Source organism: Thermobia domestica, chromosome 3, assembly GCF_964235325.1.
Source record: "Thermobia domestica chromosome 3, izTheDome1.hap1.1, whole genome shotgun sequence".
Classification (NCBI taxonomy): domain Eukaryota; kingdom Metazoa; phylum Arthropoda; class Insecta; order Zygentoma; family Lepismatidae; genus Thermobia; species Thermobia domestica.
Window position 1 is genome coordinate 160,223,033 of NC_137456.1, and position 14,013 is coordinate 160,237,045.

Sequence of the window (14,013 nt, forward strand, 5' to 3'; positions counted from 1 at the left end):
AAACTTTCACAGTTGCACAATACAAGTAGGCGAAAGTTTCCCGGAGGTAACGCATGGAAATCCAATGTATAACACCCAACAAACTTTTGGTCATGATGCGTATTGTAGCTAAGTTCAAAACGTTTCCAGTTAACGAGCTTCTATAATATTTAAGGAAATAACGGTGAGGACTGTGGTCACTGCACGTGCCACCAACCATGAAGAGTCAAAATGTTGCATGAAATTTGGCAAGAAGAAATGCAATTTTGTGAATCAGAAATGATGTGCGGATAAAATATCAAACTAACCACGAAACAGCTAGCATTCCTTTGAAAACAGTGAAATGCCCTGAGCGTGGTTCTTCTTGATGTTATGCCTTCATTTGCAAATTAACTGTGTTTTAAATTACAGTACGAGTTAGTAAGTTTGCAAGCGACACAACTCCAATATATTCAACTCCAGGAACATAAAATGACCCAGAAGTAAATACGCCGAGGGCAAAAATCATAGAACACTCTTTGCTATCTACGTACGGTTACGATAGCATACTATCGCCCCAACTCTTAGATGCGCACCCACAACTAACCTTGTTTGAAAATTGGAAAGGGCTCCATCACTTTATACCACCAATGTCTTGTATATTGTCTATCACACGAATTACATAACGCACAACCTCAATTATTCACTGTCCTACTGTAAGCCTTCTGTTATTTTTTAAAATAGGCATTATGTTTGTCTTTAATTATATGAATGAACGATGAAATTTTCAACCGCATTTATGTTCTAACTTACGAAAAGAGCTTTCCTGTAGAAAAATAAGCACGCCCATTTTTTGCTGTACATGTTCTGGGATCGATCCCCGGTGAAGGCCAGCTAGTATTGGTAAATATAGCATATCAGTGAAAAATAAAAACAATAAAGACATTAACGTAGGGAACGAAGAGCAATCAAATTGATCATAATGTAAATAACACATGACTGCTGTCACAGTTATATGATGCAACCTGAACTTACTTAAGGAATAAATCTCAAAGAGCGAACTAGGTACTACAAATGTACAAAAACCACGTAATTTCCATTTTTTTGAGTCAAATATTCCTTTTCAAGTACAGTCCAGACTAGATGCGGATCTAGACCAACACAGGATCCAAATCCCATTAGCTCCCAGCAACAATCGAGCCCGAGTCGCCCACACTGAAGGTACTGAAATCACAGTACTGTTGAAACTTTACTTCAGTCAACGCTCGCCTAAACAAATTAATTAAATCAAGTTACAGCGATTACAAAGAAATACTGAAAATAATCCATGAGCAACACACTTCTCATCGAAAAGGCGAGCAAAGTAAATGCATTAACACCGAATAATGTACTAACAGAAAAATTAAAAAAAAAAGTTTTTTTTTAAATTTTTTTTGTTAAAAAAACGACACAGAAAGAAAAGAAGAAAGACGCCACGTTACTGACACAATTTAGTTCGAATGGCGATACAACAAGTAAGCAATGCCACACAACAACAAACAAACAATTAGAAAAAAACTGAAACTCTTAAATAAACACAGATAAGATACGGAACAGGAAATCCCACGTAGTATGATAAAGCCAAGTGATGAATGAACTTACTTAGCTTATCAGTATTACGCTCATTTCAAACACATTCCCACCAAGTTCAGGTTCACACAGTGTCACAGTATAAAGAAAAAACTAATTATATTTTAAATCCAAGGTTAACTGTTTATCTACATGAAACAGTAAAATATGAATGAAAGGCAATAATGGTAAGCACGAATAAGAAATGTATGGTCGGAGTTTACCATTAAAACACAGCTATGAGATCTGAACCTACAGTTTAAATAACATGAACACCTATCGGAAACTGAATCCAGTTTCCCACACAAAAGGGAATGCGTGACACACAACCAAACTTATCATTTCACTTGGCGGGGGCTGGAATCGAACCCGGGACCCCAAGCACCAGAGGTGAACGCTCTACCACTGAGCCACCGCGGCCCCCGATATGCTTAGCAAAAATGGCAGGCAAAGACAGTTTATCAGCACTGTCTGTCAGTATTTTATGCCCACAGTTCATTAATACATAAGAATTTGAAAATTATAGCATATTCCCCTATTCTCCCCGTACATCCCGAAAACTTTATATGATTTAGTTCTAAGGAAAACAAGGGAAATGAGTGCTGTTTTACTGCTCTTTATGTGGATTTGTTGCATACTTATCAGCAAATGGCAATTGGGCGGTGTAATGCGTGGTACATTAGAAGGATAAGAGAGGATGTTGTACCGAAACTTGGCATACGCATTACATATAGGCCACAGTATTTTCCAAATTAGATTATACTTGGGTCACTGTAGCCGGGACCACTCAAGGGGAAACCGAATTTCTCATTTTTCGTAAACTATGAACACATGTGCATCCATTGCATGGTACCATTTGAAAGCTTGTTTCATTCTGAAGAGAATGACGTATGAATAGTGACACTCAGATGAATAATGCTGAAACAGTTCCTCTACAATAGCAGGAATTTAAAAGAACTGAAGCTAACAAGGAAAATTTAATTTGATGTGCATTACTGTGTGAAAGGGATAGGTAACTGACATTTTATTATTTCGCGTTTTAACAATATATCGTATAGCGTCTCCCACAAAGCGGGCTCAGCAAGAGCCTCAATGAGCGAGATATCGATCTAAACCAAGTCTCATTGAGACTAGTGAGAGCGAGTTTCATTCAAGATAGTGAGTCTGAGTCCGAGTGAACCTTGATTGCAAAATGGCCAAGAGAATGACGTTTTTGAATCATGACACTCGGATGATTAGTAATGAAGCAGTAGCTACTTATGTGAAGGTCGACATTAGAAGCACGAATCTAAAAGTGTTAATTGAATTTTTTGCAAATCTCTTTTTCGATTTCCAACTTGCTATTCTACAGTAGTATATTTTTATTATTATTAAAGGACCTTTGTAACATTTGATAAGCGTACTACATGCTACACAATCCACCAGATACAAGATGAATTCGGAAGTTTCCCGATCACTATCTAAATGCGACTTTTTTTTTTTTTTTTTTTCGTTTTCATGTCTGCAATTATGAAGTCGTAGTGCTGAGAAAGTACGGTCAGATCCTTAGTAATCTTCTTTTTTCTAAGTGAAGCGTTTGTCTTCTTCTTGACTCAAATTATTGTATTACAAAAGAAGTAATAAATAAATAAAAAATTAAAAAAGCCTGACTTGTTCATTTGTAATTCTTATAAGATAATTTTTATTTCCCACTTAATGCAACTCTTTTTTCGTTTGTATGTGTGTAATTACCCAAATGTAGCGTTGAAAAGTTATCCTATTATAAGTTATGCATTCTCCTTCTGTAATTAAATACCATGGAGAAGGACTTTTTTTATTATATATTTGCACTAATACGTGCGTATGTACCACAAATCCAAAGGGAACGTAGTAGCGTTACTTTTTGTCCCAGATTACAGCTGAACACCGCTGCAGTGAATTTGGTCAAGCGCGAACTAAATTTGTCGTACATAACTCCAAAATACTTTTTTCCAATGATATTCTGTTCTGGAGACCTCCTTTTGGTAATACATATTTAAAGCCAATTCTCTAACAAACTGAGTGCTGAGAAACTCTATGATCATATTAAGGTTATAATTTCAATCCGAGTTTTTCAGTAAATTTTTAAAGGTGGAATTTTTGGGTTTTGTTGTAGTTTCTATCAAATATACATACATATATATATATATATATATATATATATATATATATATATATATATATATATATATGGGGGGGGGGAGGAATTTCAACAATTCTGTACAGAATATTTCAAATACGAACAGTCTTCCCTTCTAATCCGAACTTTTATAAATTTACTCAAACTGTTCCAGTGCTTTCTGACACTTTCTTCGATGACGTCTACATTCAACCAGTTTAGCAATTTTTAGACATCACCGAGGAAGGATCTGAGAATAATGTAACGGTATGTATGAGTAAATCATAAAAATAAAAGATGAAGGCAAGATTGCTCTCATATTTATCTACCTGCATTAGTCATTCGCTTTTCCTGTATGGTTGAAATTTATTGTATATGACAAATGCCAATATAAGTCATTGGACAAATCTTATCGAGAGTGTATTAACTGAGCTCGAGCAACAAAACGCAGCAGTAAAAATAATACAGCAATGCCTTCGTTGCTTAAATTCCATCCTCTTATCGTAAACTCGGGCGAAAACTACCGATTAATTGTGAAAGATACACTCCTTATTTACTTGCAAGATTATAGATATAAAGCAATAAATATATTTGGCAAGTATCATAACGTCAGATAATGAACTGTCAATCAGACATTAGTAAAAAATCCGTGTTTTTAACCCCCCCCCCCCAAAAAAAAAAAGAAAAAGAAAATTCACCTCCAAAAATATACTCAAAACTTGGATTGAAATAAAAATAACCTTAATGTGAGTACAATTAGTTTCTTCAATCATGTTTCTTGGTACATGCCTAGTTCCAGAACAGAATACCAATAAAAAAAGGGAGTGAGGGAAATCATGCATAACGAATTTAGTTTGCGCCCGATCAAATTCGCTGTAACAGTGCTCCACTGTAATCTATTATATAAAAATTAATTTCGTTAGTGATTGCATAACGGAGAAACCGTTTGAAATGAATTCTTGGATACAGTTACCATGTACCACGAACTGGGTCTTTATCACGATACTTTTATCAAAATACACATTCTCAGCGGGGGTCAAAATTTATGCGAAACATTAAGTATCTCACAACCCTGTCAAGTTAGAGAGATGTAACTAACTTTGTACAAAATTCCTCATTACAAATAAGATATAGAAATATATGCGATAAATCAGGGGTATCACGGATTTTCTTGTGCTACATTTCTTTTCTTCTTGCATTTAAGTCTAGTCCAATATCTAACGACTATGCACCGAGGCTAAGGGAACTAGTGATGAGATAGATGATAATAGTGACACGACAAAAGTGGAAAGAAACGGGGGAATCCCGAGAAAGTTTATGACACATGTCTTTCCACCACAAAGTCCACTTGGCGAGAGATGGGAACCAGACACCCGCGCCAGAGATGAGCCATCGCGCCCCCACAAGGAATTCCATACTTTTACATGTACAATAGAACATGAACGCATAAATGGTTTAAAAATATGTCCTTAAATACACCGGTACGTACAAAATCTAATAAACTCCAATTTTCCACAACAAAACCTACTGGGCTGGGGTTAAAAAACAGGTGGGTTTTTTAAAACCTTGGTGTCGACAAAGAATCAGGATTACTCTGAAATCAATGAGCACATTAGATAGAAGTAAAAACATCCTCACGCGAAACAGATTTAGGTGACAAACAAGTTATGAGAAAATACCTTCCCACTATTTCGAGATCAAGCTCAGTTCAACTAGAGACGAATAATCGTACACGTATAAAGCGTCTCAAAATGTTTATACGACTCACATTTGGAGTAAAATATTAATACAGTGAAACCTCTACTAACGGACACCTCCCATAACGGACATATTGTGTAATCCCCAAACACTGTAATAGGAAAAAACATATTGGCAAATCTCTCTAAAGCGGACACTCTCTAGTACGGACACGGACAGTCTTTCTTGCCTTTTATAGGTATTATTTACCTCCGTATTACGGACACTTTCTCTAGAAACAAGTTGTAAAGTGCAATAAAAATACACTTTTAGTAAACCATACGTATGTCACCAAGGAAGAAAGTGTGGGTGTGACAACAATTTCCCTCCTCACCTGTCTGTTCAGCAACCCAGAGGAAGGGTCTCTGTTTCACAACACCTTTATATCCTTTGCTTGCATCCCACTCCCACCCAACCCGCTTCAGAAACAAAAGTGATTGACAGTTGCCCACTGTTTGGAATGACACATCATTCTACTGTCCCGCTGGGTGGAATCTCTAACCAAAAGAAGACAAGTTTGGTATTTTTGACCACGGGTACGCATGTCGTCTTTAAAAAAAAAAAAGTCATTACTGGACTGCAATTAACTCACGAATTAAAGCAACACACCGAAAACGTAGTAAGTAGCGATATCTGTAAAGTGCAGAGAACTATAACATCTTATTCTATGTTGTGCCTCGAATTGGATGGCGCAAGATAATGCAGGTACAAAAATATTTTTTTCTAATTGCATATTACCTTGTTTACTAATTTACGTAAGAAAATATTGAAACCTCTCTAAGGCGGACCATTTTTGATTCCCCACGGCTGTCCGCTTTAGAGAGGTTTCACTGTACTGAATTTTAAAGTTAGATAATATTCGCAAACCAGACAATGGGATCCTGTTAAAAATTTTTAACAGAGTTAAGGAAATTCTTAACAGACACGAACTTTCAAGGATAAATCACATTTTTCTAGTTAACGAACACGCAAAAATGAGAAAGCAGGATCTAAATTACATCGAAAGTTGAAAACTTTCATTTTAATTTCCCGACAAAATTTCAAGTAATTAATAGCCAAAAATTAATTTCCTTGAGTTTTCATTCCTGTCAGGAAATCGCTGCAATAAGCTAATGATTAACATGTGAGGTAAGTTTTTGACAGCGATGATTATGTGAACCCTGGGGCGTACAGTCGTTAGAAAAGCCAATACGCCTACGTAAATCAGCAAATACTTCGGAAGGAACAGCGCAATGTTAATATCCGCAGTGCATTTTTTTTTTAATCCCATTGTCCATACAATTTTTGTTTCTCAAAAATAGTTGACGCCCACATTCATTGAACAAATGGACAACCATCTCCCAAACTTAAACAACAATCAGTGTATAAACACAAAGTTAATCAGTTTTTCCTAAACTCACCTAATTACTCAGACACTACAGACAAAAGAAAAAAAAAAAACTACAAACAGTATCGTAAATAGATAAGTTGCTATAGGAACAATAATAAATAAGAATCATCATGTGAAACAACGCTCCACAAGTAAACCGCGGGGCAAAAATAAAGATAACCGTTGTAGATGGCGTGCCTGTGTAACTAAACCCAATAATTCTCTACTTCACCATATCTTAAACTAAACCCAAACTATGCCTCATCACCCCACCTTTCTTTATAAACGCAATCCTCTGTCACATAAGTACCATGGATGGAATTATAACAACAGTTCACATCATGACACAGCAACAAATTACATTTCTTGGCATCATTCGAGCAAACGGTTCTACCAAATTTTGACAGATTTCTTACATTTTCAGGTTAGGATAGAGCCTCGTATTACTTTCAACAGAATATCCACTAATTGAGGAGCTCCATTATTACTAGCAGATTGATCTCAGGTCAGGACTTGGTATAAATACAGTGAGGAGGTATAGCACAAAAACTACAAGGTATAATATACGAATCAACTTGTTCTAGGTGCATATTAAAAGCACGAATGCTATCTAACCATCAGGGCAAGACCGCAACAGGGAAGCCCGAACGGTAGACAGAGGGCGAGTCCGTAGGGAGCAGGCGCGTCAGCGAGGGGGTATACGTATAAATGATAGTGGAAGAGTACACTTACACATACAATACTTTTTTTCTAGTACAACTCACAATTTATTTCAATATGCTGTGCACTGACAGTAATTACTTACATTCACAATCTCATTCCTTCACGAAAAATGTTTCACATCCCGGTCATATTTTGCGTATATATTTTTTCCTATTTAGTAGACCCGTTTGTGTGAACCCCATTACTCGAGCATACGGACTTCTTTATATTCTATCTGATAGAACTGTCTGTCGAAGGAACCCCTTTTCTTTACCAATAATAATAGTAACAGTTCCGCACACTGAATTCTCACTCAGAAACTACGTTCCCATTCTACACTAACACTATTCATTTAATGTGGTCCTGTATGTGTAATGTATTTAAAAATGGCTACAAAGGCACACATTTCGAAAACGATCAGTTCTTTTAGATCCCAATATTGTGCCCTTATATTTAAGGACGTATGGTAAGATAAGACAACGTACAGTATTCGCCTGTTGTTGCCTTTTGATTTGATTCACTGGATGATCACCTCCAAAAGTAAACCTTAAAAATAATGCCAAATTAAAAACATTTTCGCAAAGTTTGGAAGCATTGGATGAAGCGTTTTGTCTGTCCTTTAGATACATAATTCGTACTGTAAAACTAGTGCAACTAAATAGTTATCTCTTACCTTTAATAAAAAACCAAGTAACACCCACGTTACGAGGAAGCGCTTTCGAAGTAAACATAACACCCCACACGCTCTCATCTCCATGGGTTGTTGATAAACACACATCGCGTTTACAAGCGTTACACCTATCCTGTGTATCTATGAAGTAGGTATCACGAAAGAATGTGCCTTGCACACCTGTTTTCTCGAAAACTGTATTTCGTAACATCAAATCGAAGAATATTAGCACCCTACTACGATGTTACTACAATGAGTGTACCATTGTGACAATGCTGACTTCATGTTCCTTCTCCACAATAGATTTCCAGCCAGGTACAGATTCACAATTGAACTATAAAACACCAGGTATAAAAAAAACACAACTGTCATACAAAAACAAATAGCATCACTTTAAAATATCAAACTCATTCGATGCACATTTTTCACATTATGCCTTCACGTATAAACACATAATAAACAAGTGCTTGAAAATGTCGAGAACGGATAGTTTTTTCTATCCTTCATCGTCTCACTTCTCGTCGCGAACTGCTCCTAAACAGCTCAACAGGTGAACACACCGGAAGTGAAAGACTAACTATACCCATAATTCAATGCGCTCGAAAGTAGCGAAGCAGACAAGCGAACAGCGTTATAAGTAGACATCGGATTTTTAAGTTCTAAAAAAGTATGTTTTAGGTGCTTAAAATATTATATTAGGCATTAAAAATGAAAAAATAGGTTCTTATAAAAGATATCCATTTTTGTATGGAATGATGCATTACAATCTGAATACAAACTTTAAAATACAGAAATGTACGCACACACGTCATGTTACCTTACACTTTAACCAGCTCAATATTGAAACACTGCTTAAATTGAGAATTTTTAATAAAATATATGTTTGTATAGATAAATCTTCAGTACAAAACACTCCTTCACATCCCAGATAGCACAGAAAAATTTTTAAAAATGTTTAAAAATTTGCAAAGACAAACTAAAAAGTTTGCAAAGAAAAACTTGCCTTTACAAATGACAAAATTTGCCGAAAGTTCAATGCAAATAACGAGGTTGACGCTGGCTGAGTTTGCAGCAAAGTTGCCTCAGAAAATGAAAACATCTGCCAAAACAAACGAAATGTTTGCGACTGCACAGCAAGAAAGTTTGCCAGGACTTTGCTGCAAATATTTTGCGCAAATTTTCTTTGACAAAATTAACGAAAATGAGCTGATAAATTTGGTGAAATTATTAAAAGGTTTGCAGCAACATTGCAGAAAGTGTTTTCACGATCGCAAGATCATTTTTGCTGCAAATGTATCAAGTAATGTTTGTAGCAAATTTAGAAGGTAATGTTTGTAGCAAATTGAGAAGAGTCCTCTGGTGCATTGGTTTTTTTTCGATTCTCACTTCCCGCTTGTTTTGTCACAGTTGATGTAGGCAGTGAATTCTGGGTACGATGCGCGTGCACTCGGTAATATCATCACATATTTGGTTTCAGCAAGTTTTTCGAAACATTTTTTTTTTTTTACAGAGTTGCAAACTTTGCGACGGCAAACTTTCAACGCTATATTTTCAAAAAAGGTGCAAGTTAATTGCAGTGGTGAATTTATTTTTACAAATCAGCGAAAATTTGCAGATCATATTGAAAGATTTTAATAAATATTAAGAAATTTTGCCTTCGCAAACTTTCAGATTGTTTGCTCCACTAAACGAAGCAAAAATTTGCCGCAAGTATTCGTGCTATCTGGGTTGTCTGCGCCACATAAGCCGTAATTGGCCTCACAGTAAATAACAAGCACAGGTTTTCTACAGTAAAACGGTGGAGTTTGTTCTTGTTGGTGAGGATGAGCTTATACAGTGGCGTAACTAAAGGCTTGGGGGACCTCTCGCAGACAGCGTGGAGCGAGGCCCCTTCTCTATGTCATACTTCACGATTTGGGTCCCCTAATGGCTTGAGGCATCCCGCAATGCGGGGTCTGTGAGGCCTTTATTTACACCTGAACTTATACGTAGAGAATGGACGTTCCATATCAACTGACAAGATGGGGCCGAACTTCAACTTGGGCACATGTTCGATTGGTATTTCGCATTTGTATTCACTTTGTTTCCTAGCCAAAATATCTGGTGCTGCATACAAACTCTTGAGTTCCAAATTCTTTTCCAATACATTTTCAAGTTTTACCTTCACTTTCTCTCACTTCCACGACTTTTTGCTTCTCTTCTTGACTAAGCTCAATATTCTTAGAAAGTGGCATTCCCGAAGCCTCTAATTCTGCAATAACCCGAACAAGAAATGTATAGTGCGAGGATATATATATATATATATATATATATATATATATATATATATATATATATATATATATATATATATATATATATATGCCAAATCAGTAGGGATAGAAGAATCATTCATCAACTCTGGCAGCACTAACGCTATAAGCATCTTCCACTAAATTTTTTCATGGTTTTTTAGTGTTTAACCTTTCCAAAATTTTCACATGTTTACGAAAAATAGGCAAAAACTGGATTTAACGTTGAATAAGGCATTTTTAGGCAAAATAAAACTTGGTGCTAATGCTTTAATTTGTCATAAAACCATATACGACTTCGTTTTTCATTCTGAGCTAAGGGGAAAAAATAGGTTTTTACCTAAAGATCCGATGTCTAGTTATAAGAAAATTATACCAAATCTTACTTTTTATTACTAAAAGTCTAAAGGATTAAAAAAAAAACTATATGAAATTTTAAGCAATTGGTTTATACTCTTTTTCATACCGTATGAATAAATACGTCTTTCACTTTACATAGAGAATACTCAGGGGTGTAGCCAGCAGGTTTGAGTAAGGGGGCCCGTCGTTTTTGAGGGGGGGCCAGCTACAATGTACAAAGCCAAAAAAAAAAATGTGCTGCTGCTAGTGTTTTTGAGGCCTGAAAGAAAGGAAAATTTTAGTTTCCTTCTGGAAAACTAAAAACACTATTTAAGCTTATTATTATTATTATTATTATTATTATTATTATTATTATTATTATTATTATTATTATTATTATTATTATTATTATTATTATTATTATTATCCCTAAATTATATTCAAGATAGTTTTTATTATGCTTAATCAAGAACTACTGCCCGGGACTAAACGCTATACTTTTGTGCATAACTATAAGGTAACCAAGAAAGTTCTGTCCCCTTTCGTGGAGGTCTGTGTTCAATTGGACCTCATACCGTGAGTTGAATGCGAGTGGAGATAAGGCGAACGTCAGTTGTTAGTGTGGGTATATCCAACATACTACCTGATGGTGGTAATTCAGACACACCGTGAACTTGTGTAAAGACAGAGGGAACATGGGACATCCACAGAGCGTCATAAGAGCATGTATGCTGAACGAGTTCAAATGGAGGTCAAACACCGCTGTAGTGAGACAGAAGATATGCCAGGTCTTTGGTGAGGGTGTCGTGACGACGCGGACATTGCAGCGATGGTTTAACAAGTTTAAGGACGATGACGAAACACCCGAAAACACCACGTGCCAGAAGACCAACACATGTACAAAGAGGAACTGAGACTACAATTCAGTGTGTGGAGAAACCATTCGGCAGCACATCCATCAACTTGTGAAGCACTACAAGTTGGGTCGATGGGTGTCTCATATTTTGACTCCGGGCCAGAAAACAACGCGGCAGTCGCCTGTGTTTATTTACTGTTTCGGAGCCATTTCTGGACAGGGCGTTGACATGTGATAAAAAGTGTGTCCTATACGAAGCTCCATGGCGCCGTCATTATTGGTTAGCATCCCATGAACCGATTTCAAAACAGCACTGTACCAGAAGGTCCTTCTGTGTGTTTGGTGCATCGTGCATCGGGAACTGCTACCAGCTGGTCAGAATATCAATGCAACTGTGTAGTGTCAGCAGTTGAGCTGTGCTCAACAAAAGCTCAAAACTCTGGAGCCATCACTTCTGAATTGCAAATGGGTCCTCGTTTACGGAACAACGCTAAGTCCTACGTGGCTAGGATGACTCAGGACACCATTTTTCGCTTTGGATGGGAAATAAATTGCAACCACTATATTCCCCGGGCATTGCACAGTCCACCTGTTACATTATCACCTGTTCCATTCTTTGGACAATCACCTTAGAGGACGTCAGTTCAAATCCCTAGTAAAAGTCCAAAATGCACCTGATACTTTCTTCGTTTCACGGCCCACCAAGTTCTACCGTGATGGATTCCATGACCTTCCAGAACGTTTTCAGAAGGTGGTCGATGCTGATGGGGACTATTTTTGATCTTTCAGGTTAGGTGACATATCGATGTTCGAAGGTGGTGGGTGAAAAAGCAACAAAACTTTTCTTGGTTACCTTTATATTTAAATTTAAGACCTTGCATACAGAACCTATCTACGCAAGATTGATTTTCTTTGAAATTTCACTTAATTTCTTTACGGTTTCCTGACAAAAATATTTATTTATCATTCGTGCCTAAAAAAAACATAATTATTTTATTACACTGAGTAGAAATAAAAGAGAGAGCGAATGAAGTCCAAATTGAATAAAAGCATTGTTTCTCACCAAATTTTCCATCCTCTATGTCTTTTAAAACACTTGTTAAAGCATATAAAAATATACTGTACTTACAAATCAGTTTAGTACCTTTGTTTTATGGCTGTATTTGTAGTACCTTGTTAAAATGTTTGTCTTCAAACTGTCAAATATAAATCGCAGTAAATTCTGTAATCTGCTGTCACAAAAAGTATCCTATTTTTCGATTGGTATAAGGAAGAGATACTATACTATTTTTCGATCGGTATGGAAAAACAATATTTCTCTCTACTATTTTACCTAATTGTCAATAAATTTTGTTACTTTTAAATGAATGAAGCGAGATAATTTTACTATGATGTTTTAAAAGCTGGTCATTTGGGGGGGGGCAGGAAACCATTTGGGGGGCCTGGAACCGATGGGCCCCCCCTTGGCTACACCCCTGAGAATACTGTATTTTATTCTCTTAAATATTTGTATCTTCCAAATATAAATTCAAAATTGTGATATTTTATTGCAGTACTATTATTGTTGATACCCATTAAAATTTAAATGCAAAGTTTCATCGTCCAATATTGTTATTCCGAAAGGATCCTAGCTAGAATGAATGATGGCGGACGTCCAAGATGGTGATGCAAAGGATCATATACAGAATGCATGTAATGCAACGCAAAACTTACACTCAAAATTGCTTTACTGCAAACTAAAAGGCAGATTTTGCGTTGCGTTTATGTAAATCCTTACGGAACGGGGTCCAGATGGGATTCCATTATTTCGGAGGATGAATTCGATTATAGTAATACACTAGGAGACGTTTGTGTAGGCAGAATCTTAACAGGATGGGCTATTGATCCCATGTTCAAATGAATCAAATGTTTGTATCGTGCAGATTATGTTTAAGAACATAACTTGAAATAATTGAGCAGTTCAAAAGAAGACAATGGTAAGTCACATTTTCTAATTTTCGAGTAAACTGGAAAGGAAAGTTTAATATTTTCATGTAACCAGGACCGGATAAACCCATCTGGATGCCCAGGGCTACAAAAAATATCTGGCCCCCTCTGACTTTGTCTAATATTGTTCTGAGAAAGTACAATAGGAAACTGAAGGAAATACGTTTCGTATTTTTGGTTATTTTTTTATAGTGATAATTGTATCTTTCTTATTCTTTTTAATATCAAGTTGAGATTTTGGTCAGTGCAGAGGCCCCTGTCCATCTGGAGGCCCGGGGCTACAGCCCCCTAAGCCCACCTTTAATCTGGCCCTGTATGTAATCAATGCAAACAAATCAAACAAGCTTTCCCTCCCATTTG

The 14,013-nt window shown here is 36.4% G+C and overlaps 2 protein-coding genes across 6 annotated transcripts in view; one reads left to right on the plus strand and one right to left on the minus strand.

The window, feature by feature from the left end:
* Ptp10D (Protein tyrosine phosphatase 10D) overlaps positions 1-8,731 on the minus strand; it is a 279,629-nt gene extending 270,898 nt beyond the window's left edge. For all 5 annotated transcript variants that reach the window (XM_081751951.1, XM_081751950.1, XM_081751948.1 and 2 more), the window contains exon 1: positions 8,185-8,731. In XM_081751951.1, the coding sequence (XP_081608077.1) occupies positions 8,185-8,289 (105 nt within the window). In that variant the 5' untranslated portion in view covers positions 8,290-8,731. The remainder of the gene's footprint in view (positions 1-8,184) is intronic.
* Positions 1-14,013, plus strand: part of LOC145680844 (insulin-2-like) — a 158,298-nt gene that overhangs the window by 10,762 nt on the left and 133,523 nt on the right. The gene's annotated exons all lie outside the window — the stretch shown is intronic.